Below are 27,328 nucleotides of genomic sequence, written 5' to 3' on the forward strand. Positions count from 1 at the left end.
ATACCGGTTTACCAAAAAATCTGCTTAAAACTTGTTTTCCTAAAACTCGGCGCTAATATTCTCTATCCAAACAACCACTAGGGCGTCCACACACACCCTACACCCTACACCCTACATGATTTTTTTTTTCAAAAAATACGATCATTAATGCCAAGTCTATGATTTAAACCCTGAGTTGACCCAAAAAGAAAACCTAACCATCCGAGCTACACCCAGCTGGCTAAGTGGCTGAAGTGCTTCAAGCTCAGTATTCTTTTTTTCTTTTGACATCTCAAGCTCAGTATTGTTGTTATCGTTCCGTACCACGTACGCTGTATTTGTGGATTATTTTTTTGGCAAGAAAAACGGGGATGCAGGAAGAAAAAAAAGCTGGGGCTGGACTTGACGGATGCTTGCCACGTGTCTCTGGGGAGCACGTCCTATTCCCCAAGCGAGCGGACGCCCCCAAGAGAGCGCCTCCCTCCCGACTCCCGAGCGAACCACCAGGAGGGCCTCCTCCCCGAGCGCGACAGCTAGGGTTACTAGCCGCCGCCGACCGACCGCCCCACCGCCACCACCGCCGGCCCTCCGCCGCGGCGCGCGTAGCCGGCCCAAGCCCGCGCTGCCCCGCCGCCAGTACAGGATCTCAGCCAGCGCCTCCCTCCCTCCGCCGAGCAGCCGCTCCCGCCAGCAGCGCCTCCCTCAATCCCTCCCTCCCTGGAGCAGCCGCCGCCCCGGAGCTACGCCGGCGACCAGTCCATCGGCAGGTAGCCACCACTCCCCCTCTCCCCTCAACCCCCCCTCCCCCTCCACTCGCATCCTCTGTTCCTTCAATTTTTTTTCCTGATTTTTGCATTGGATGAGCACCCGTGACTTCACTGCATCGCACTCGTCAACTGCAGTTAAAATTAGTTCTGATTTAGAGGTGACCATGTTCGTCCAGTGCGTATTATGCTGGTTAGTCTGTCTGACACAAGACGCCCTTTCTGCCACCTCTTATCAGGTGTCAGTTCCTAATGGTTATCTAGAGACAGATACATTGAAGGGTCCTCAATGGATTTGAATGCATCGCCGTTGCCCGAGGAAGATGACCATGAAGAGCCAGTTGAGCTTGATTTTGGACAGGACGATGAAGATCATGTCGAGTCTGCTGTTGAGATTATGAGAAGGGTAAATAAAATCATCTCTTCTGGCCATAAAATGAATCACGCACATGCATCTGATCTGTATAGATGGAGCTTAGTGTCATCAGCTGATTGCTTTTCTACTTCGGTGGTGATAATCGTAAACTGCAAGATATGCATATATAATATAATATAATTGATGGTGTATTTAGCAGCATTAGTTGAAGGTCCTCCTTGAGTCGAGGGCATGGTTTTGAACTCTGTCGTTTGTAACTATGCTACATGTGACTTTTACCTTTTAAGAGGTGTGTTATTAGGTTATAATAACTCGCAGTGTAAGGACCATGGTATTGTCTCTCCTGAAGATAACTATGTCATCATGTCACTTCTATTGGTAGCCATGCGACATTTGTTTTCATGCTTTCGGTTATGTTTCTTTCAGCTTATGTAGTTCTGGGATCTGGTTGTGGCCTATGGCAAGAGAGAAGGTGTTCTTTCTATCACCTGTATTCGGTCTCTAGGACCGGCACAGTCTGTCATATTTAATTTGACTACACATTCATCATGTTAAGTGGAACAGCGTGTGGTCACGTCAAGTGGGGTGTCCAGTATTTTCTTGTTGTGTGTACCAGATGTCAACGTGTGTGTGTGTGTGCATGTGGTGATCAGATGGTCTGAGTGGTGGTTGTGGGTTGTGCTGTATGTGTCCCTCTTTGTATTTTCCCTAAAAAATCTCATGTGGCTCTATTTGTTATTAAATTGTAAGTTGTTTGGCGTTCTATAGAACAGCAAAGCTGCAAAGTGGAATATAATTAATTATGGTCTCATTGGTACCCTTTTTTATGTTGCGATTACTGTATTTCATAGGAACGAGAAGAACGACGCAGAAAGTTGAAGAGAGATCAACCAGATGATGGACCAAGGCCGCGACCACAACAGGTTAGGAATGATCATGTGACCCAAAACAAGATTGGCGGATACAAACGAGTTAAAGAGACACCTCAGGGTATGTGTTGTATCTGAAAGTCATATTCTTGTGAATCATGTCGAATTGTCCCATGGTTACGTCTTGTTCTTGTATTCTTGTTCGTCGGTTCTTAATTAAACTATTACTATCCTGTATACTTATGCTAAGTAAGGCCTCCTTTGGTTTGGAGGAATTTCATAGGAATTCTAGAGGATAGGATTCTTATAGGATTTTTTCCTTTAGAGCCCTTTGGTTCATAGGAATGGATTCCTATTCCTACATAGGATTGGTTCCTATCCTCCACATTTCGTAGGAAAATAAAAATGAGCCTAGACTCAATGGAAAAATTCCTTTGATGTCAACCAAATGACATCTTGTTTCCTATTCCTACTCATAGGATTTGAGATACATGTCATCTCATTTCCTACAAGATTCCTATTCCTACGATAATCCTATCCTATGAACCAAAAGAGGCCTAAATCACAAAAAGTACTTATGCTTAGCCTAAAAAAATAGATTTTTGATATTTTTCACCCTTGCATCTGACATTGTCCTTATTTTCAGGTTGGTTGGATTGCCCTGCATCTGGTCAACCAATAGACAAAATCATACCGTCTAAAGTTCCGCTGGATGAAACATTCAATGAGTCGATTCCTCCTGGAAAAAGATATTCTTCCAAACAAGTTGTTAATAAACAAAGAAAGGCTGGCAGGGACGTAAGTACAGTTTTCTACTCACATGACACTAATGCACATTCCATTACTTATTATGTTATAGGCTGGATATTGTGCTTTTTTCCTGTTATCTGGCCCTACTTTGAAGCATGCATATTTGAATGAAGTCTTTTATGACACAGAATAACATGCATTTCTTTATACATGCTCTGTTTGTACTCATGATTGTCGTTATTGCTGCCTGTTCTCTTGTATGAGTGTATGATGTTTGTGCTACTTCCCCCACTTATGCACTGATGGTCATGTCACCTATTGCTTGAGTGAATTATATATCTCCGTTCCATATTCATTTGGTTTGATTTGTGTTACAAACTTTCACTTTATTGATAACAAGGCTTCAAAGACGATGGTTTGCTATGATCCATGATTAGCTGGCTTATATTAGGCCAGAGGGATCGCTAACATGTTTCTCAAATATGCCGACTCCTCAAGCACACTTAGAGGAGGTGATCTAAAGTATGGACGTTTTGAAATACTTGTTGAAGCAAAAAATAGATCTTCTGAAAAGAGCATAGTATATGGCAGGGAACAAAGATAATATCGACATGCTTGCATGTCTTGATTGACTAGTTAACAAGTACTGGAGCTAGAGAAAATATACCAAGCACTCTGTATGGTCCCTTACGGGTGAAGAGCTAAATAGCTTCTGGCAGTGACGTTTTAGTGATATTTTGGACTTCTATGCCAGTTTCTTTGTAAGATATTCTTTTGCTCAAATTCTTAGGATCCTGTGACTCCACTGCTATGCTATTCCGCTACCACTAGTTAGTTGGCATTTGCAATCATAACTGAACAGAGGTAAATTGATTTTCTTGTTTCTTAAAATTGGAGGTGAATTTATTTTTATCATTTGTGCTGAAAGGCCTGTCTTTCTAGCCACAGTAAAGGTAAACTTATTAGATCATAAATGCAATTTACAGTACACTTGTACTCATGGAGTTGTAACAGTTGCTTGAAGTATCAAATTCTCAATTGACATACTTTCTGCTGATTGTCTCTTTTCTTATCTTCTAGCTATTTGCTATTGAAGAGAGCTATACATACATAATGAGTACTTGATTTGATCAATTTGGAGCACATTATAGCTTGTTGCTTGTATTAACTATACCCCCCTGCTATTTTATCAGATAGGTTTGGTGATTGACTTGACAAATACCTCTCGGTACTATTCACCAGCAGAGTGGACGAAGCAAGGTACTAAACATGTCAAGGTGAGAGTGAGACCTCAGTTTACATAGTAATATGTATATTCCAGCATTAATAAAAAAATAATTGCTGTGACATTTCTGTTCATTTCAGATTGCTTGCAGGGGTAGAGATGCTGTACCAGAAAATGAAGCTGTTAACACGTTTGTGTATGAGGTAACCTATATTCCTAGTTTGATGACCTTGCCACTATGCTTTTTGATGTATTTTTGGTTAGACATGAATATGTAAACTTCAAATCTTCTTTTAATTTTCTGGGCATTTTTTTAATTGTTGGTTATTGAAATGGACTGCTGGAAAAAAATGGTGAACACCTGTTGTCAAGGTTTTGAACATGGTGCTCTATACTGTAGTTGCTACTCCCTCCGTTCCAAATTACTTGTCGCCGAAATGGGTGTATCTAGAACTAAAATACATCTAGATACATCCATACCTGCGACAAGTAATTCGGAACGGAGGGAGTACATAACATATGTTGCGTATGTGTCACACTTGATAGTTAGGTTAAGTGCCTATGTGTTGTTAGTATAAAAGAACGGAAGTCTAATAAATTAATAATGATACCAGATCAAGTGCATGTTTGCACCTGCTGTTTTTCATTCAGCCATCCACAAATTGTTACATAACATATGTTGCGTATGTGTCGCACTTGATAGTTAGGTTAAGTGCCTATGTGTTGTTAGTATAAAATAGTGGAAGTCTAATAAATTAATAATGATACCAGATCAATTGTATGCTTGCACCTGCTGTTCTTCATTCAGCCATCCACAATTGTTAAAATACTAGTAACCACACACGTGAAAAGCATGACTTTAGTCGAAACATGAAAAAAACTAGCTATCTTAACATCTATAAGTAATTAAGTATATTGTCTTATTTTTTGGATGCTTTCTTACATTCCATATTGTTATGTGGAAGAAAACTATAAAAAACATGTAGTTCAGAAACCTTGTTTAGAAATGCTAGTAGATATTAGATGGCAACATATGACAGGCACAAAAGAAAATAAGTCCATATATATTGATCATTGTAATTATGTTGAATCAAGAGACATTGTTCAGAATTTTCTTCAGAGAAAAACATGGAACTCATTTTTTTAAAGAAATATCTCATAAAGAACCAGTAAGCAAAAGTTCTTGCCCACACATCCATTGGATCATTGTACTCGGAAGACCGCAAGTACAATATCCATATCCATACCAATATACATGAGTTGGTTGGGATACTTCTGATATGAGCCGTCCAAAAACTTTAATCTAATTTCAGAGTTACCCACCCAATGGTTGTGGACATGTTATATATCCTCCCCTAGTCTTTTGGACGGCTCAAATCAAAAGTATCCCAACCAACTCGTGCATTTTAGAAATGCTAGTAGATATAGATATCGTCTGAACTTATCGATGGCTTTTTTATGTAGTTTGTAGAAATACTTGTCTGTATGTGAAATTTCATAAGTGCTGTGTTGTGTTCCCTAGGCAAGAATGTGGCTATCACTTGTGTAAGGGGAACTAGTTAAGTTTTTAACGGTTTAAAAGTTCTAAAAAATCATGAAATAATACTGGAGCATCACTGCAATGATGTAAGATGATCCATGAGTTATTTTATTATATATATTTTGAGTATTCATACCGGAACAACTTTCTCGGGCTACACTCAGTGTGTACACTTGTAGTCTCTCCCGTTGGAACACATAGACAAGAATATTGATAACCTAATTGCAGCAAATTTTCTTTAAACAATCTATGCTAAATTTCCTTTAACCTAATTTATTAGCTGATGATCGATGCTAAATTTTAGGTGTTGGCGTTTCATGAGCGCCAGAAGCCATCAAGAAATCCCAAATACGTACTTGTTCATTGTACTCATGGGCATAACCGTACTGGCTTTATGATTGTTCATTACCTAATGCGCACACAACTGTCTAGTGTTACTGAGGTGAGACAACTTATGCTTCAAATGTAATTTATTGTAATATTTCCTTTTGTTTCCTTGGCTAAATCTTTTGTTTGCTAGGCTTTAAATATATTTGCTCAAAGACGGCCTCCAGGAATATATAAAACCGACTACATTCAAGCACTGTATACATTTTATCATGAAATTCCTGAAAGTATCACATGTCCACCGACACCGGAATGGAAGAGGCCTTCTGATCTTGATTTGAATGGTGAAGCTAAGCAGGACGACGATGACGACAATGGCGAGCCTGCACCATCACCAGTAGGTGTTAATTCCAGTACATGTTTGGACAATTCTGTGTTATTGCTACTCAGGTCAACATTATAAGATGATTTGACAATCTACAGCTAATAAATTTGTTTTAAAAGAATAATTGCATATGGGGCGCATGTAGTGTAAGGTGTAAACTAGCATTTGTATTCCTGTGAACTTTGCATGCAAAATTTAGAACATGGTCAAAACCGCTGGTTAGATATTTTCTATATGCCAGCAACATTTTAAGGGATTTTGATTGTACTTTGGAGAAGTAAGGTCCTTTCATGTACTGTTGTCTATGACATGAAATATTACGGAACTGTTTAGCCAAGCAAAATAATACATTTCCCCCTACATCCACCAATCACTAACACATTTATTAGCCAATGAAACAGTATTTTAGGATGTTTTTGGAAGCTTACAAAGTTTGCATGGGTCACATTGAATTTGGATAACACCTACATGCCATCTCATATGTTGTTTCCTTGTGAATCTGTTATCCTTTTTACTAGATAGGTCCAGGGTTCTACTCAAATATCAATCGTTCCGTACAACATTTTCTTATATTGCTAATGTTTGTCAAAATATTCCTGCTTATTGTAGGATCCCGTAGATGACAAGGCCATTACTAACGATGATGTCTTAGGGGATGCTGTACCTTTTGACCAGCAAGATATCTTGCGTGGCATATGTTTCAAGTTGCTTGATTTTGTACCCAATGTAAGTTTTAAACCTGTCTTTTGCTCTTAGTCACATCTTTCACATACCCAGTCATCCCCACCCCTAAAATTGTTAATGACGTAGTTCCCTTTGCTGTATGCTGACAGAAAAATGTTATCAGCACTTCCATTTGCGTAGTTTGGGCTTGTCACTGTGCCACTATGTATGTACTCATAGCTATGTTGATTATACGATCACTACTTTCATTTTCTCAAACCAGTTTACAAAGTTCCGCTCTATTTTGATTACTATGGTACTATGGTTTCAAGAATCTTATTTGATCAAAATCTGAATTCAGTTAACTTGTTGCAAACACAGATGGTTAACTCGTCTCGTATCAAGTAATTTTTGAAGTTTGACACAGAAGAATCTATGAACATCCATTTTTAATTTATTAGTGGCTGTAGCTTCGATGAATAGGTGTAACAATGAAAACTTCTTCTGCTGGTGTTGGAGATCATTTCACTGAAGTTTGTTTTTATGTGCATATCCATTGTGTTTCACTGTCTTGTTTTCTTTCGTATCTTTTTATTTTAACTGTAGCCATCCCTTTATTTTGAACTTACCACACTGTCCCTGTATAATCATTGTGCCCACAAAAGCAAGCTTCTTACAGTGTTCTGCTACCCTTTTGCTTTCCAGGGTAGAGCTAATGCTCAATTTCCAGGATCTCATCCAGTTTCCCTCAACAGGTATCACTTAATCCAATTTAGATGCTGTTTGTGCAAAGTGGTCTTGCTGTACAAATGCATGTTCTCTTAGGGAGTTTCCTACCAAATATCCCCACTATATGCTAAATCATGTCGTACTGGAGATGAGCACACAATTAAGGGCAAGCATATACCCCAAGTTAAGGCATTAGCTTCTTATTATGTATGCAATCATGCATGATTCGGAGGCATTTTACATAAATTTGTTGTACTTTGTTGTGGTCACTTATATTTCTTTGCACTTTGTAGAAGCCAATAGGCAATATGCCTTGTGCATATAGTAACATTATATTATATACTAAGTAAGGGAGTTGCATGTTTGCCCCTGGAATAATTCTTATGAGTAAAGCTACAGATGGCTGCCATATAAGGAAGAAATATGTCTAGGTGATAGCTGTAGAATTTGCTTTAGCATGCAGTGGTTATTTTTCTTTGATGGAATAATATGGTTACATGACTCTAACCCAATGCAGATGCTGTTTGTTCGATTTGTCAAGCAATAATAGTCAGTACTCACCTCATATTGAATAACCCAATTACACCCTTCTGTGTACTATTTATATAAGTAAACATGTCGATTGACGCCCTTTGTCTTTTTAAGGTTCAGAGAACAACATTTATGTCTGGAATAACCTTGATGTTCATTTTGCTCCTTGAGATGTATCTTCTGTTTAGATGTATCTCTGTCTCTTACCTCTCATCTGTCAAATTTGATTCGGGAATCGGGATTAGTTGACTGGCTATAATTTGATGACAGAGCATTGTTTGAGGCAATTTTCTGCAGTCAAGAATGGTTGATGTGCCAAATAGATAGTAGAGAAAGAGAATGTAATTCTACACAGAGCGCATTCCAACTAGGGCATGCAAATCCTAAGTATGGCACATGCAAGTATCGTTTGACCATATAGCTCTAATTTATAAGCCTCCAAGGCTTTGTTGAACAAAAAACAGGTGAATGAAGCTAGAGGAAAGGATAAACATAATTAGAATCAGGAACCAAGTCCAACCTTTTACTGGAACTGGAGTATGGATAGTCCAGTACTATAGCCTCATTTCCTTGGGTAAAACTTGCATAAACTCCCTACCTTTCTCATCAGTTCCTCTTGCTCTCCATTTTGTGTTCTTGCTATCTTATCTCATATCCACCGCTCTCTGTCGCCTAACAACCCAATGGTGAGTTGATGAGATGACACCCTACTTAAGTTCCTCCTCCTGGTCCAAGGTCATGTTGCTTCATCCTTTTGTGCCGTGCATTCCTAAAAACCAATCTTAATGCCTAGCCACCTCCTTTTGCTGCTCCGACTGGTACTTTTTCCATGGCGAAGAGTATTCCTCTTGTGGTATAGTTGATGCATTCTACTGCATGTTGATGCATTCTACTGCGCGTTTAATGTTTAATAATGTTGCCATTTTTGGTGCACATCCTTATATAGCATATGTGGCAGCATTCAAGAGAGTGCCTATGTCATCGAAATACATACATACACCATGCATGCTTAATGTAATACCCTCCCTAAGCACTGAACGTTAGGTCTTACAATTGCCTTCTGCCGTTCCACTCTATACTGTTACGGCCAACTAGTGCCGTATTTGTATTTTTTTTTTGCTTGAAAGTGAAAAATGGAGAAGAAAAATGTTACGCGTGTCGATGTAATTATAATAAAAGAAAAGGTTGGTCCGCCATCAACTAGTTTCAGCTAGGTTCAACAGAAGCAATCATTCTTTAATTAGAAAAATAATACAAGAGTCTCGCCCTTTAAGAAATAATAGCTGTTATAGTGTTCTTGCTTCTGTTTTGGCCTTTTGGCCCTTACTCTAACTCGTGTTCTTTTGTGTCTCAATTTCAAGTGAGAACCTGCAACTTCTGAGGCAAAGATATTATTATGCTACATGGAAAGCTGATGGAACACGATACATGATGCTTATAATGCGGGATGGCTGTTTCTTAATAGACCGGAACTTCTGCTTTAGAAGAGTTCAGATGCGTTTTCCTATTAGGAATGTTAATGATGTAAGACCTCACTTTTGGTTTGGATAACAGGCGTAGTGCATGTTTTTCTTTCATTATATTGCAGAATTTTACTTTACCTCTGTTTTCCTAACTCAAGGGTTTCCACAACTTTACATTGATCGATGGAGAAATGGTTGTAGACACCATACCAGGTGGTGGATTGAAGCGGAGGTACTTAGCGTATGATCTAATGGCGATTAATTTCTCCTCCAAAGTCAAGGTAGAAACTTCAAATCTGTTATCATTAACTTAAGTTGCCATTTTATCACCTTCCCAATTGATGACGTCTATACACCTTATTTTTGTGTGGGTATTTCATCTATTTTGGGGTTGTGGCATGAGTACCAGAGATCTCATTGACCTTTCACAGGAAATCATTGTTGTTGAGATAATAATACAGTATAATGCACTACAAGTTAATCAGAAGTGATTGATAAGAATATAGCTATATTATTTTGATTGATTGAAGTAAGCTCTTAATTTCTGGATAATCACTGATGCAATATTTTGTTTGTAAATTTTCAATCTACGTAGATATATGAATATATGATGATTCTGAAGTTTAAGCATTTGCATTACTCTGCACTGTAGTGACCGCATTTTATTTAATCTTCGGATGCAGTTGCCCTTTTCTGACAGGTGGAAGCTACTTGAGGATGAAATTATTCGTCCACGCATCTATGAGAGAAAGCAGTTTGAAACTGGTCTGAAAGGCAATCCATCATATAGATATGACCTGGAACTTTTTTCGGTACCTAAATCTGGATGGATTATTTTGTTTATTTCATTGTAGTACGATTTTCAGTGGATAACCATAAACAGTTCTCTGATATTTGGTTTTTATCAGGTAAGGAGAAAGGATTTTTGGCTGCTTTCCACGGTGAAGAAATTACTCAAGGAGTTTATTCCAGCGCTTTCACATGAATCTGATGGGCTTATATTTCAGGTAGGGTGGTCTTGTCGTTTCTTGCTTTGATACGTGATGGTCTACGTCCATGGAAATTGGAATGTAGAAATTGTAAATTAAGAACAATTTTGTAGTACTTAAGAAGCACCGATACGGTGTTAGTTACGGACACGGGGATAGGAGTACGGGGACACGGGATACTTCTCCAAAAACAGCCATTCAGGGATATGGCAGGGTATATAGGTACTTCAAAGAATAAACAGCATATAATAATTAATGATAATTTTTAGATGATAAACTTTTTTGTTAGTAGACTGGATATATATTGCCTCATTTCTATTGGTAAAAGTCTTTGGGCAGTCCATACGAACCCTCCACTCAGGCTCATGTAGCTCTCCACTCAGAGCCCATATAAGACCCAGCTTCTGAAAACCCTAGACTAGTCAGCTCCTCCAACCGTTCTCTTTTCTTCCAGCCGCCTGAGAGCAGATGAAAAGACCGCGCCGCCGCCTGTATCTTCTTCCTCACTGGCGGCTACATTCCCCATCTTTCTCCCTGCCCATAGCGTCTTCCTCGTCCTTAGATGCCTTGCCATCTTCCTCTCTGCCTGGATGTTCTTTGTCAGGGGGAGAGCTGGGCTTGGGGGAAACGGCGGCGGCGAGCCGGCAACTAGAGAAGCGAGTCCAGGCGGCAGCGGCGTCGTCGAGTCTAGGCGGCGCCAGCGCGGTCGCTGGAGGCTGGTTCTGAGTCCCCACTGTGTCCACACTGTATCTGCCTTATCCCGATTTGTTTCCCCTTCTTTTTCGATTGAGAAAATATGGGATGCTGCGGAATACCTGTATCCGCGCGTATGTCTGGCCGTCCGGCTCTTATCGCTGGACTGGTTCTAGAAGTGGTCATGTTCCAAGTTTAACTTCCTGCATAGTAATAACAATGTTTCGGTGACATGTACTCCCTCCGTTCCAAATTACTCGTCGCAGAAATGAATGTATCTAGAACTAAAATACATCTAGATACATCCCTACCTGCGACAAGTAATTCGGAACGGAGGGAGTAAGTAACAAAGGACTCGATCTCTACTGAGAGCAATCATCCTTTATCATCCATATAAATCTTGCCCTAAAGCATGCTAATGACATGCAGTTAGGAACAGTTGTGCACTGAAAATAGCTGCAGTTAATTCAAGGGCATACCCCGCCCCAGCCCTGATTTTCATAACAAGACTATGTTTGACTTTTTGATGAGTCACTAGTGACATATTGGCTAAAATGAACTTTTGTGTCACTTGAGAAAACCTAGCTAAAGCTGCCTCCATGCAGCTGTTATTTATCAGTCCATGTATTTCTTCATGCATTTCAAGTTATATGCTTAACGATGCTTTTTCCCCTTCCATTTTCTTCATATGTTAAGTGTTTCTGTTATTCTCAATATAGGGCTGGGATGATCCATACGTGAATCGTACACACGAAGGTCTGCTAAAATGGAAGTACCCAGAGATGAATTCAGTTGACTTTTTGTTTGAGGTTTGTGTGCTTGTCATACTCTTGAATGTTAAATATTAAAACAGAACTACTTTTGGTGTTGAATCTGTTCATGTGGATGTGTCCTGCTGAGTTTTGTTTCCAATTTATCATCGTTCTAATTTCTAAATGCTGCAGACCGGTAGTGAAAACCGCCAGCTTATTTTTCTGTACGAGAGAGGCAAAAAGAAACTTATGGATGGTACCCGGGTGGTATTTCCTGGTAAGGATGTTTTTGTAATACCTTTTTCAACCGTTCCCTAGCACAATCGTGCAGCGTTACTATATTTGTAATACATTGATTAAGTGTTTCAAAATCTTGACATACGTGGTAACTTTAAGTCTTCAACTATGGCTCTTGTATGATGTTGTCTTCAAATAGAATCTGCCACTACAGTTTTTTCTTGAGGCATCATGTCTCAATTCTTGAAGCAGACAATTTTGCTGCAATGTGATTTCATTTTGGTCTAAATGTGGGTTTTATGCTGGAGCTTCTGCAGATGATGTAGATCCATCTTCAATATCAGGGAAAATTGTTGAGTGCTCTTGGAATAAACAGGAGGACTGCTGGTTCTGCATGCGAATCCGAGCAGATAAATCAACTCCTAATGATATCAATACTTACAGAAAGGCACTTCCCTTCCTCCCTGCCTCCCTCCCTCTCTATGGCCATGCTTGATTTCCCGAACCAAATCATGCTGAAAACTAGTGTCAATATCCAGGTCGTTCAGTACATGTTATGCACACCTACAAAGTTCAGTATCTTGGTGATCCACAGTATAGAGAGATTGGACGAGTGGCGCAGGCTACAGGCCCCGTTTTGCACATTAATCATAGTTTTGTACTCCCTCCGTCCCATAATAAGATCGTTTTGTAAGCTGTTTTAGCTTGCAAAATGATCTTATATTATGGGACGGAGGGAGTAGTACATTGTCTTCATAATTCAACACGATTATGGGACGGAGATCAGATTGACCATACCCAGTCCTGACTGTTGCAGGCTACATTCTGACTGACAGATTGTGATTTTGCATTCATGAGAATCATGTGATCACTAAATTAATCAAAACGTACATTTTCTGTGCTGAGTTAATCTTTCATGGTCGGTTCATGGTTAGGTTGTCAATTTGCAATCAGGTACACAATTCGTAATGTTTAATAGTAGTCAAATGATGTTGATTTGTGATGGTTGATAAATTTTGAGCTCTCCAATTTAATACATTTATTGCCATTGCATTTTACCTTCTTCCTATTGCAGACCATCGCTATTCTTTGCATGCCATAGAGCCATAGAATCTACCGTGCAATTTGACTCCCATCTCCTTCTGTGCAGACATGAAGAGAATGAGAAACATAATCACCATACCATCTGACAATTTCCATTGTGATACATATGGACAGGTGATGAGGAGCATCACGGATAACATTACTGAAGACAAGCTCCTGGGCGAGATGAATGAGATCAGTAGCCTTCCAATGTACGCTGATAGGAAGGCCCACGCTGACAGGAAGGCCCACGCCGAGAAGATGGCTCACCAGCACAGAAGGAGGGGATAAGGCGAATAATCTTGGTCTTCTGAACTAGAATCAACAATGCCGGCTGGCCACTGTAGCCTGTGTATTTAGCAATAATCAATTTTTGACTTCAATTAAACAACAGCGGTCACTACACAAGTTTTTCAATGCTTTGTCATATTGGCCATTGTACATGTATCGTTCCAGAGTCCTGTATATCTCTTATTGTGTGTCATCAATGCTTGATATCATTATCATTTGGTCTATACTTCTGAATAGCTTTATCGGCACTTTTTTCAATGGGGTCTGTTTTATTTGCCCTATCCTTATATGAGGGAAAATATCTAGTGCTCCCAGGCTTGGGGTGCTCCCGGTGCTTCAAATGTCCGAAAAACATTTTTAGAATGTTCAAAAAATTCTGAAAAAATGCAGCACATCGATGGAACATCAATGTCTCTTGTCACAAAATTTCAAATCAAAATTTGAAACATTGCTTGAGATACAAAAACATAAGTTGGGCTTTAGTTTTGGCCCATTATCACATTGATGTCAAATTTGTCATTTTTGTATCTCGAGCAATGTTTTGAATTTTGATTTGAAATTTTGTGACAAGAGACATCGATGTTCCGTCGATGTGCTGCATTTTTTTCAGAATTTTTTGAACATTTTAAAAAATGTTTTTCGCATCGGAGCACCGGGAGCACCCTAGGCCTGGGAGCGCTAGATACTTTAACCCTTATATGAACGTCATGTTCTTCAATAAACTTAAGAACACACATCATAGTTGCATTGACTATCGCAAGTACGCAGTGGTGGGGAATGTGTTCAGAATGGTAACAGCATGGTCATGTCAAACCATAGAGCAAGTTGTTAGAGAAATTACAGTGGTTTATCCCTTAGTGGTTTAGCTCCTATTGAAGGCGTCGTATTTCTGGCTTGTCGGGCAAGAGTTACTTATTATATTTTTGCTCAAGTACATAATAACACGCTAAAGATATGGATTGGTATTTTTTTGGGTGTGTAATGCCCTAAAATTGTGCATTTAAAAAAATAGTTTTGCTAAAGCACATCTAAATGTTCCCTAAGTATTGCACATTGAAGTCCTATGTCATTGATTTTACGCGAAGATTCGTGTGGGTATTTTCCTTTGTTTTAAAATTTGATCAAGTCAACTATAACACATCTAGCTAAGAGCATCTCTAGCATATTTCGCAAACCATGGGACTGCAAATTTCGTTTATGGGATACTACAGACGACGAGAAAGAATAAATCTGTTAAACACATGCGACATAATTTCAACTTTCATATGGGAAACTAACAGGTCGGTTTTTTGTGCGTACCGTAAATCTGTTGGAAAATAACAGGCGGCCGAGCTTTTAGGGATTTGTTAGAGATGCCCTAAGCTTTATTTGGTGCCTCTGTTCTTTATATTGTTATAATGAATCATGCATTTAAAAGACATAAGGTATATTTACAATGTAATAGTATCTGCTCCTGAGCTCAAATGCACCTTGATAAACAGTAAAATAGAAAAAATAGTAAAATAATTCAAATAATTCTGATTTTTTTATGGTAAACTTTGGCAAATGTTTTGTACGCTTGCAAAAATTCAGAACGAAATGACATTCGTGAAAGTCGTGGCAAAACTAAAATAAAATTGATACTCCAAAAATGCTTGTTTCGAAAACGTTTTGGAGTACTGATTTTGTTTTTTTGCCACGACTTCCACGAATGTCATTTCATGCTGAAATTTGTTGAGCATACAAAACATTTTTCAAAGCTTACCACAAAAAAATTCAGAATGTTTTGATTTTTTTACTGTTTCTTTGATTTTACTGTTCATCAAGATGCATTTGAGCTTGGGATCAGAATAGGACTTTTGGGAAAGAAATGTAATAGTACAAGTCAAAGAAAAGGAACAAGGATCACCCACTTTATTATACTTGCTCTATGGGAGTTTCACAAAAAAAAGCCCGTTTTGAGGTGGTTATGCTTTGGTTTAGTACTAGGGGACGCGGTCGTATGTTGGTGCTGTACATTGGTGTGCTACTTGTTTTGACTCATGTACACGAACATTGCCTTGTGTTATCAGGCGATATCGGTGTCAACTTTATGTCAAGGAAAAAAATATGCGGGCCCTGCAATGGAAATGGACACATCAACTAATGCTTGTCCCTGCAACACAAAAAACCCTAATGTTGCGCATTTCTTGATTCCTACATTGCTTTTCTCCCCTGAGAGCGACATGCTCCCGGCCGCGAACGAACGTACGAACCTCCGTCCGTCCGTCCATGTCTTGTGTGTGTGCAAAATCACTTGCTTTATCCAGGGTTTGGTGGCGCTAAAGAAAATAAAGTTGAAGTGTAGTGTAGGTGCACCCTCTCCAACGGGGATCTCCCAACACACTCGGACAGTGGCAAGTAGCGTAGCAACCACCCTCACCAACAAAGCGTCCGCAGCAGCCCACCTGACCCCCGACCTAAGACCCCATTACATATGCCCTCCTCTACCCAACACCACACCAGCTCGATCGATCTCACTCTCGCATCATGAGCTACCTCCTCTCCTACATCTCCAAGATGCTCTGCATCAAGACGCCGTCGTCGGAGGAGGCGGCGAAGCATCCGGCGGCCGGCGAGGAGTGCTGCGTCTGCCTCTCGAGGATCCGCGCCGGCGAGGCCACCAGGCGGCTCCCGTGCGAGCACGCCTTCCACCGGGACTGCGTCGACCGGTGGCTCGCGCTCTGCAAGCGGACGTGCCCGCTCTGCCGGGTGTACGTCGCCGACGGCAACGGCAGGCAAGCCGCGGCCAAGCACGCCGGCGAGGGCGCCCTGGCCGACGACCTCGTCATCTGGTTCTCCACCATGCTCGTCCCAGGGTTCTGAGACAGATCGACGACGATGTTTCTTTTCGCTCTTCGCTCCTCGTGTTTTCTCATGACACATGTAGCTAGGGTTCTAGGTAGCAAACGTTCTTGCAAGTTTTGTATTTGAGGTTTATCCCTCTACGAATGTGGGTGTAAATAAGAAGCACGATCGACCTTCTACTAACCTTAATTTTGGATACATATGCATGCTATAGATGTGTATTACTCGCTGCATGGAAGATTGGAAAAAATATTTCAAACTGTATCTCTCGCTGTAAAGCTCAGCGCCGCGACTAACGCGTCGCCTTTGGAGATAAAGAAACAGAAACTTTTGCACGTTCCTAATTTTTAGTCCCGCCTTTTGGAGCACAAAAATATTAGCTAGCGGTGGTTAGCCCATGACCAATTCGACCATATACTCTAATCTTTCCGAAAGTCATGAGAGAATTCATTTTTTTTGTAACAAGTACTCCCTCTGTCCCATAATATAAGGACGTTTTTGACACTAGTTTTTTTCGGGGCTAAAAAGTTAACATGCCAATTATCTTGAAACTGATTGTGCATTTGTGTCTTCTTTCCTTGCAAAAGAAAGTTTGACAGATCGCCACTCGTTGACCTCAAGAAGGAAGTGTTTGGCATCATCAAGTGTCTGAACAACTTCAAGTTGTCTAAAATTAATAGGAAGGCCAATGTAGCGACGCATGAGATTGCTTTTTTTTGGCGAGGGGATTGCTAAGTTCACTTTTGTAGTAGATCGGACGGTCTTCTTTTTAATAGTTGTGTGTGACACTTGCTGTTATGAACGGTTGTAATGACATTTTATTTAAGCACTCTATGGAGAGGTGTTTAAAAAAACCATAGAGTTATAATTGAGAGGCAAAAGATCCTAAAAAAAACAGTTTTGTGACGGGTCGAAATAGCAATACATACTTGTGTTAGCAAGTACCCGCAAAAAGTTGTGTTAGCAAGAGAGAACAAAAAAGAATGAAGCTTTACCTTGGATGGTCGCAGGTGTGAAAAATTTGGGGACAACTATGCCCAGAGAGTAACAACTTGTAATTTGGGACTATGTAACAAACTTTGTTTTCTCTTAATTAATGAATGAGGCGAAAAAATTTGACCTGTATGAAGAAAAAGGAAGAAAAAACACTCACACACTTTCACCCAAGCCAACCCCACGAAACAGCTACATGTCTTGAGGTCGGATGGCTGGATACACAGTGAGACTTTTTTTTTTCCGGAAAAACTTTCAATCTATTCATCTTTAATCATAGTAGTACAATGGACATTAGAAATAATAAAAATTACATCCAGAACCGTAGACCACCTAGCGACGACTACAAGCACTGAAGCGAGCCGAAGGCGCGCCGCTGTCATCGCCGCTCCCTCGCCAGAGCCGGGCAAACATTGTTGTAGTAGACAGTCGGGAAGTCGTCGTGCTAAGGCCCCATGGAACCAACGCACCAGAACAGCAACCGCCGCAGATGAAGAATGTAGATCAAAAGGATCCAACCTGAAGACACACGAACGAAGACGAACAACGAACAGATCCGAGCAAATCCACCAAAGACAGATCCGCCGGAGACACACCTCCACACGCCCACCGATGATGCTACACACATCACCGGAACGGGGACTAGACGGGGAGACCTTTATTCCATCTTCAGGGAGCCGTCGCCGTCTTGCCGTCCTGAGCAGGACACAAACCCTAACAAAGCTTGAAAAAAGATATGAAAGCGGAGCCCTCCCATCGGCAAGGGCCGAGATCCACTCCGCCTCCATGGCCCTAAGGCCACCGGAGACGGGATGGACCGGTGCCGGCGCCGATGGGAGGCAAAGAACCCTAGTTTTGGGGAGGCGGCGGCTGGCTACGTTGGAGGCGACGACTTCTTTTTGAGCGAACACAATACTTTTATTTGATGCTTGCTCTGTTAATTATTTTTTAGTCAATCTCGTGAAGCTTTATTTAACCCGTCACAATGTTTATAGGAATGAACAAAAGATCATCGGGGAAACATGGCAGCCCACCCGTAACCGTAAAGTATGCTTCACTTTGCGAGTCTCCTAAACTCGTGGAAAATTTTACAGATAATAAAAGAACTACTATAGTCTATGGTTTCATCTTTCATGTATGATAGCTCTTTAGCTGCCCAAACTCCGTTGCTTGATGTCGGCTCGCTCCGTCAAATTATCAACGTGATGCCTAGAGAGACTGTACATGGACCGACCGGCCCATGGCTCAGTCCACTAAAGTCCATGCCTTTTTTATTTTTATAATTTTTTTTCTTAATAGGTTAAAAGTATTGTCAAAAGGAAGTTTCAAGAAAGAGAGAACTGTACATTACGCGCATGAAAAAAAAGAATTGTACATTACAAAAATGTATATTCATGTACTAGATGAGAAAAAGATATTTAGGTGAAACAAAATGTTCACTGTGTATTTGAAAAATAATTGTGTATACAAAAACATATTGTTTTATAAAAAAGTGTATATATTTCATTAGAAAATATCTTCACATGTGTATGAATGTATATTCATATAGTATAAAAAGAATGTCCTAGTCTAAAATTAAGTAAAAACAAAAACTTAAGTCAAGGAAAAGTAAAAAGATCGAAAGGAAGCTAAAAAATAATAATTTAAGAGAAATACAACACAATAAGCAAACAAGAAAAAAGGGAAAGAAAATGGATGAACATTTGAACTGGACGGATCGAAGTTGTGTGTGGGGATGTGAGTTACAAGGATAGTTTAATGCCACATGGTCAAATAGGGATTACCGAATTCACGCATCGATACGAATTTTCCATTCTTCGCTTATATGAAGAATAGTAGTTTTTTGTGGTAAAAATGGCACACCACGACATCGTTTGAGCCTTGCCCCAATTATCTTTACTTTGCCTCACACTGGGCTATATTTCTTCCAATTTTCATGCAATTTAGTATCATACATTTTTCTCTACCGGTTTTCTAACATGTCAGTTGTTTTTCTTTTGACTTTACTTTTTTTCCAATTGATCTCTTTGACACTTTTATGGTTTTGTCGTTTATCCTCCCTTTCTTTTTCTTCAGGTTTTGTGTCTAGCTTTTTATTCCTTTTTATTATTTTTCCATTTTATATTTTATTTGTAATTTTCTAAACTTTATTCATGAGATATTTTAAAAATATCTTGATTGCCTTTTAAATTCTGTAAAAATAAATAAATTAGCAAACATATTCTTTTGCAACAACACATGTCCTATTCCGACAAAAAAAAGACAATTCATTTTCTAAATTTGTCAACAAAACTTGTTAGCTGATTTTTTTTCCCTCAGGCTATTCGTTTTCGTAGTCAGGAGTCAACGATCGCATTTTGTTTTCTTTCATGTACGATTGGAAGCAGCAAGCAAATAAGCGAGTGTGATTTCCCATGTATGCATCGGCAGAAGACAAAGAAAAAGCGTGGTGCTATGTCTCGCTTAATGCGAGATAGAAGCGCGACTCACCTATAGAGCTCAATAGCATTGGTTCGGGTAGGGTCGCAGTGGTTTTATAAACATTTCCCTCGATTTTGGAATGTTCGACTGTTTTTTCTTCAGGGTTTTATCTACTTTTTCGTTGGTTTTATTTTATTATATCTATTCCATTTCATTTTTTCTTTTCCCTTTTCTTTTTTTGGATTTTTTATTTTTCTATTTCAATACATACCTATTTTTTGAATACACGCTGAACATTTTTTTATATACAGGTTGAACATTTTTTAGATATATGTTTAACATTTTTATTACATGTTAACACTTATCTGAATGCGTGTTTAGATTTTTCAAATGCACATAGATCATTTCTTAAAATACACGGTGAACATTTTATACACACGTTGATTTATTTTCAAAAATGCAGAAATGTTTTTCTGAAATGTGCGGATATTTGTTTGTGTTATGAATATTTTGAATGTCATCAAAATTTATTTATATCACATGAACATGTTCGGAAAATTACACAAAGTATTTTTAGAATTGCATGAAAATTTATAGTGAGGTATTAAAGTATTTGTTTAAAATCACATAAACCTTATGTCATGACAAAAACTTAAAGGTATGGATATTTTCATGAATAATGCGAACTTTTTTATTTTACTGAATTTTTTATAAATGTCATAAAAATATTTGTAGAAGGTCACAAACATGTTTTTGTAGTGCACAATTTTTTTTTTGAAAACTGCTGAACAATATTTACATTATGAACACTTTTTAATTGGAGGCGCATATTTTTTAAACTTAGTAGTTTTTTTCAGACTATTCATATAGCATTGGAAAATGTTCATGAAATGTACAAAAAACTTATGTATACACAATAGTATCTTTTATGTATACATAATTCTAAGCCATGTAAATAATTGTTTATACAAAGTAAAAAAAATGTTTGCATGGTTTAGAAAAAGGGATTTTTATAAGTTTTGCCACTAGTTTTGTCACACTAGTCAATTTTGCCACTAGAAGGTTAAACTACTCAAGAATGCCATTCTTCCGTTAAGCGTATGCGCTTAAAGGCCACTCATCACCGTTAGCATTCGGTCAAAATGCCATTGACCCGGTTGAGTGATCGAAATATGCTTGTACCCCACTTGTTAGCGCTCCCTTATAACCCGTGGGCTCTAGTTGTCAGCACCCAGAGAACTAAATTAGAAAAAAAAATAACAACACACAGGGATTCGATCACCCGCGTGCAAAGCTATTTTTCCTTCTAATTTTATTTTATGTGTGCTGAAAACTAGCACTCATAGGTTACAATGAGCTATAGAGAGGATGCTGACAAGTGGGGTCCAGGGATATTTTGGTCACTTCACCTCAGTCAATGGCTTTTGACTGGACAGTAACATTGCAGAGGGTCATTTTTAACACAACTAAATAAAATGGTGACATCTTTGAGTAGTTAAAATTTCCAGTGGCACAACTGAGTAATATGACAAAACTAATGACAAAATTGGTACCCCCCCCCCCCGCCAATTTGTTTTGGACTATTCATAAATTTTCGTCACATTTAAAAATTATTTATACACTGTAAATGTTTTACACCATTAAAAAAACAATTCATGACATTTATAAAAAAAATGATGTGTTTCAAAACAATGTTTGTGACATTTATAAAAAGTTTTTACAATGTAGAAAAATGTTCATGAAATTTGAAAAAAATATTCCATACCATTCAAAAATATATTCAATGTTTATTTAAAAGGTAAAACATTCATTCTATGGGAATGTTCCAAACATGTTTCTGAAAAACATTCAGTGTGTATTTAAAACTATATTATACGTGTATGCATAACAACATGTATTGAAAAGTTGACATGCATTTTTAAATTAACATAAATATAAGAAACCAAAGAAAACAGGTAAAGACCGTAGAGAGGAGAGAAGAGAAATGAAAAAAGGATAAAATAAAAATAGAGAACCCTTGCAGAAAAAACAAAACTGAAAAAAAAGAGAATAGAATAAAACCAGTGCGCGCACCAAACAAAAAAAAACAGTGCGCAAAAGAAGAACGATATTTTCCGGTGCACGTAAAAAAACCACAAGCTAGGCTGGCCTATTAGTGGGATAGCTGAAGGCGAGACATACTCCCGTCTCGCAAATGGGCCAAATATAGTCTGGCGGCAACTCGCATTGGTACAGAAAATCAGCACTCGTAAAAAAAAAGTGCTGAGAGGACTGATTCTCAAAATAAAAAAAATGATGCCGAGAAGTCCAATCTGTTAACCGTGATTGAATTGCATGAACCCACTCCACAGGGGTTGCATCGCAAAAATGCTACATCAACGGATGAAATAGTACGGACCTATCCCATAATACTAACCCTCCGCCCCCTGATTTTCAGGAGTGGGCCAACTAAAAACTGCTACGTATTCCCAGCCCCATAAAATCCCGTAACCAGTCCGTTGATGTAGCATTGCTCGTTGCATCGGCATGGGCACGCCCCTGGTTGTGCGCGTATGCTCCGAATGCGTTCGTCTGAAACACTATAAACTAGGCCGGTTTACAGTTGGAGGGGACACTGATGATGTCATGCATGTGGGGTGCAAAAGTATTCTATCCCCGCAAAATTCGGCCGTTAGCCGCCGGCCATGCTTCAGCATGGATCGGTGCGTCCAACTGCATGGATCAGAGGACCTCGGAAGAGCCGATCGAGGAATCATTCAGCTTGATCCAGGAAAAACTTTTAGTCAGCAAGTTGCGAGAACTAACAATCTTATAGTACTATAAATAGACTGGACGGCTCAATGCCTGGTCAGATAAGCAGGCAGAGTAACTGGAGTAGAGTGTGCAGTGTAGACGTGTGGCAGAGAAGTAACTTGCTAGTGATCATGGAGGTGGAGACGAGGAGTGGTGGCAGCAGCGCCAGCGAGGGCAGATGGTCGCAGTCTGGAACGTCGCTCCCTGTCAGGAACGTCCAGGCTCTGGCGGGGTCGGCCGCCGAGCTGACGGCCGACACCATCCAACGGTACATCCAGCCGGGCGTCGACGGGGACACGGTTCTCGCCGAGCACTCCGATGAGGTTCCGGTGATCGACCTCGCCAAGCTCCTGGACGCCGAGTCCGTGGAAGCCGAGGCCGCCAAGCTCAGATTTGCCTGTGAGGACTGGGGCTTCTTCCAGGTGCGGTCTCGTATTCGACGACAAAGGGTTTCCCCTACTTTATATATATTGTAAAGCAACCTCTCGTATTAACCAAGCAGTCTAAATTTTTTAGTATGTCTTCTTTTTTGGAGAAAATATTATAGCTGCCAATGGTTTCGTTGTGTCATCAAGGAAAGTTACATAAGTATAAATAGTAAATAATTTAAGAAAAATAAAATAAGTTGGTCCAAAATGAAAGAAGGTAGAAAATATAAAACAAGGAATTAGACAATGTTAAAGTGTTTCAGAATTTTTAGAAGGTAAAGTCACATCAATATCCCCCAAAATGGGAATCAACATAACTCACAAATAATGCAGTAACAGTACTGAACAACTAAAATATGGTGATAGCTATGACTGTTCATAAATTACCAGGAGAGTAATTTATTGAATTACTAGGAGATCTCGCACAAAAAGTTACAAGGAGAGATTTATTGAATTCTTCGGGTGTTTTATTTATTTCCATCTTTAGAATTTTCAATATTACAATTTTCTATTATCATCAATAACTTATAATATTTAGATTTTTAATTATGTATTACTTACCATATTTTAGATATTCTATTGTCTTTATTTTTATAATTTTCGGACTTTCTTCCCTTTAGTTTTTCTATATTTTTTATTTTTATTATCTTAAGTTTTTTTATTTTGTTTCTCTGTTATGCTTATGGAGCTGTCACATGCATGAAATCGCCATCATTTTAGTGGTCACACAACTTTGATTGTGTTTGACAGTTTGTGGATTTATTAAACTTTTCTAATTTGAACAGTGTACTTAATTTTCTAGAGATTTATTTCTAGATGCAACCATTCCATTGCTAAAAACAGAATTCCATATGTACAGCAAGACTACTTATCTAACCTCTACAATCTATAGGTTGTAAATCATGGAATACCAGTTGAGGTCATCACGGGTATGAAGCACGACATTCAGAAGTTCTTTCAACTCCCCCTTGAAGTTAAGAATACATATGCGCAACGAGTAGGAGACCTTCAAGGTTATGGTCAATCATTTGTTCTCTCGGATGATCAAAAGCTAGACTGGTCAGACATGTTTGGCCTTTTTTCACAGCCACCTCAGGCCCGTGACATGAGTTACTGGCCAAACCAGCCTCCTAATTTCAGGTTAGATTTGTGTGTTTGAAACATCTTATTTCTATATGGCATTAAAACTATTTCCTTCTGATCAAAGCATTAAATTAAGAAAATTATTTAAATATGGCCGTCACGAGAGTTGAATCAAAGTTGGATTCTTAAAGATTCTAGTTAGTCACACGTAATCATTTGGTTAAGAAAGAACATGCCACGTTTTAAATGAAGCGGACATGGTGCTTTCATTGCCATAATTTGCATGTTTGTGAGTGGGACATTCAGTTGAATTCAATAATTTCTTGATCAAACATATATCTTGAGCAATTTACTGAAATATGACATCAAACTTTTCTACAAAATAAAATGAACTACTTTTACAGGGTAATATTTTGTATAAATATCTATCAATTGATTTGTAAGTGTTCATTGTGCGCCCAACAAAGTACAAGTATGCCAATGGCTAAACAAACAATATAATGTGCTTTGAACGTTCTATTTATACTTTACACTAGCAAATGATATCCCCTAAAAAAATGAATGCCAAGTGTGGTCACTAAAAGTTTGTAAGAATTTTAATTTGTACCAATATCTAACAGTAACAAATACATTATTCTTGTTTTAATCCCAGGAATTCTATCGAAGAGTACTCTTCCGAGTTGATGAAATTCACTCATTCTCTTGCCACCTTTATTGCCAAAACAATAGATGTTGATCCTGAATTAATGGAAGACAAGCATGTGGGCCAATTTCTGAGAATGAACTACTACCCTCCATGCACAACCACTCCCGAAAAGGTTTTAGGCTTCTCACCGCATTCTGATGGATCTTTTCTCACTATCCTGCTAGAAGTGAATGCAGTTCAAGGCCTACAAATTAGAAGGCATTGTGCATGGATCCCAGTAAAACCACGGGGTGATGCATTATTGGTAAATGTGGGTGACTTTCTTGAGGTATGGTGTTAAACCTAATTTTGCATTACAAATGAAACACAAACAATTTTGAGTTGGGAGTGTTTTATTGACCTGAGTGATAATTGAGTAGTGTAGTGGGAGATGTTTCATAAACAGTATGAACATATTACACTAGTTTCAAACAATTTTCACCTTGTATAAGGGAGGAATTTGGTATTTTATTTAACTAAAATTCATCATTGGTTACAGATTATGACAAATGGGAAGTATAAGAGCATTGAGCACAGGGTCACCATAAATGCCAAGAAGGAGCGACTATCTATATCAGCATTTCAAGTTCCAAAGTACGATGGAATAATTTCACCAGTTTTGGGCAGTACCAAGGAGAAGGTGTTATACAAGACAATCAGAGTAGAAGAGTATGCAAGAATTTATTTGTCAAGCAAACGAGATGGAAAGAGAACCCTTGATTATGCTAAGTTATCCCAAATATAAGGCTTATTTTCTTTACTTCATCTACTAGATAATTTATCATCAAATGAATTTTGATGCTTCCTTTACTCTTTTGAGGGAAGTTTCATCCTCAATGTAATAAGCAGATATATTTATCATTGGGAGTAATCAGTGAGATGTTTGTTACTTCCTTTGAATCTCTCAATTCATTTTTCCATAATATATATGTATTCTAAAATTCTTCTACTACTCTGGTTCTGCTAGATGTTGCTGATGATTTTTCTTTTCAAGATGCATTCATGATTATTTGCTTGCAAGTGAATCCCTTGACATGAGAGGCGCAACCACATGTAAGCCTGCTAGTACTTCTAAACCTGTGTAGGCTAACTATTTGTTGGCATGACATTTGAAAGATAACAGAAATAGTGTGAATTCAAACTTCAATCATTGTCATAAAAGAGGATTTCTCCTACTGTTATATACCCCGAATAGGTGTTTGCATTCGTTGTGCTTGCCACCTCTATTTTCCCCGTGCTAGAGTCATAACTCACAACTTTCATGACCGAGTCACTTCATCAGTTACCTTTGTTTTCTCCCATTCCAAAGATAAGTTGGCTATTCCTTTTCTTGGTGGATTTTTTAACGTAGCAACGTGTGAAATTTGATATTTTGGGTATAAAAATGGCTGCATCGTCTAGATATACATGTATTTTCACCGATGAACATGATAATATGTTTTGGAATATACTTTACACATAACAAAAACATGTATATTTTGGGTATCGTAGCAACATGGGAAGTCAAAGTTGACAGACAACCCACACATCATTGATTATGGGAGTTGCTCAACTCATTTCAATCTCAATTATTATTACGCCTCACCTGTTTTTTTAGAAAGTTTGATCTTTAAATGAAATTATAAAACTTTTAGCAATTTGGTATAGGTTTGTGAATATCTTGGGAATCATTTTGCCTAGCCATCCGAAAGTTTGGGCTGTTTTTGCAACTTTCTGCCAATTTTGGATACAAACTTCAAACCAATTAACAATAGAGTTTGCACTTTGCAGTAACCAATATTTCAACCATTCCCATCTCAACCACCATGTTGCTCCCTGGAGTAACTTCGGTGACACCCAAACCAACCAAATGTTGCCACTTCTTTCCCATCATCCTTGCTCCTGGAGAGAACTTGTGTGGTTTCTCTAGATGGTTGCGGCAATGCTTCTCCTCATCCCGATCTTGAGTGAGTGTGTGGCACACTCGTGCTTGTCAGTTAGGCGCTCCAAAGACTGGCTGGTCCGACAACCTTTTGACGATGGGAAGCGGTACCCTTGTGCTTCATCAAAGAGATCTAGGGTGAATAGCTTGTGGTGGAGGCCACAACCTGTCGCGCATGGTGAGGTAGATGGGGAGACGAGTGGCTACACCTAGGGGTTTGGCCACTTTCCTCGGACATTAGGAGTTGGCTACTATTATAGACGTGACCCGCTTCTTATCCTCCATCCTCTTCTCCTAACCTATCACCTACACATTTCAAATTTGAGTTGTGCTTGTCCGGAGCTAGTCGGGTTTAGACCTGGCTAGACTTCATGACAATATGGAGCCTAGGGTTGGGCTCATAGTTCTGGACTTGCATTGGTACAGAAATGCAACACCCATGAAAAAAAAGCTGAAAGGGCATATTCTCAAAAGGAAAATAAATGATGCCGAGAATTTCAATCTGTTAGCCGTGGTTGAATTGCATGAACCC

The 27,328-nt window shown here is 39.0% G+C and overlaps 3 protein-coding genes across 3 annotated transcripts; all 3 read left to right on the forward strand.

Moving 5' to 3' along the window:
* The first annotated feature begins 446 nt into the window (after positions 1 to 446).
* On the forward strand, positions 447 to 13,904 carry LOC125535356 (uncharacterized). Its single transcript, XM_087542949.1, has 18 exons — positions 447 to 746; positions 983 to 1,149; positions 1,971 to 2,109; positions 2,635 to 2,786; positions 3,932 to 4,015; positions 4,104 to 4,166; positions 5,808 to 5,945; positions 6,024 to 6,227; positions 6,825 to 6,941; positions 7,584 to 7,633; positions 9,500 to 9,662; positions 9,760 to 9,882; positions 10,285 to 10,413; positions 10,510 to 10,608; positions 12,003 to 12,092; positions 12,228 to 12,312; positions 12,590 to 12,720; positions 13,491 to 13,904. Exons 2-18 carry the CDS (start codon positions 1,033 to 1,035, stop codon positions 13,644 to 13,646), a joined length of 2,040 nt encoding a protein of 679 aa, XP_087399075.1. The 5' UTR covers positions 447 to 746; positions 983 to 1,032; the 3' UTR covers positions 13,647 to 13,904.
* Positions 13,905 to 16,081: 2,177 nt separating this feature from the next.
* On the forward strand, positions 16,082 to 16,685 carry LOC125540806 (E3 ubiquitin-protein ligase RHA2A). Its single transcript, XM_048704360.2, has one exon. The coding sequence runs from the start codon at positions 16,155 to 16,157 to the stop codon at positions 16,488 to 16,490; it is 336 nt and encodes a 111-aa protein (XP_048560317.1). The 5' UTR covers positions 16,082 to 16,154; the 3' UTR covers positions 16,491 to 16,685.
* A 6,038-nt stretch (positions 16,686 to 22,723) lies between these two features.
* LOC125540807 (2-oxoglutarate-dependent dioxygenase 11-like) lies at positions 22,724 to 25,620 on the forward strand. The gene is made up of 4 exons (XM_048704361.2): positions 22,724 to 23,101; positions 24,000 to 24,247; positions 24,843 to 25,164; positions 25,375 to 25,620. The coding sequence occupies exons 1-4, from the start codon at positions 22,727 to 22,729 to the stop codon at positions 25,618 to 25,620; spliced, it is 1,191 nt and encodes a 396-aa protein (XP_048560318.2). The 5' UTR covers positions 22,724 to 22,726.
* Positions 25,621 to 27,328: the final 1,708 nt, after the last annotated feature.

The sequence above is a fragment of the Triticum urartu genome, chromosome 2A (genome assembly GCF_056163025.1).
Source record: "Triticum urartu cultivar PI428250 chromosome 2A, HENAU_Tu73, whole genome shotgun sequence".
NCBI lineage: Eukaryota > Viridiplantae > Streptophyta > Magnoliopsida > Poales > Poaceae > Triticum > Triticum urartu.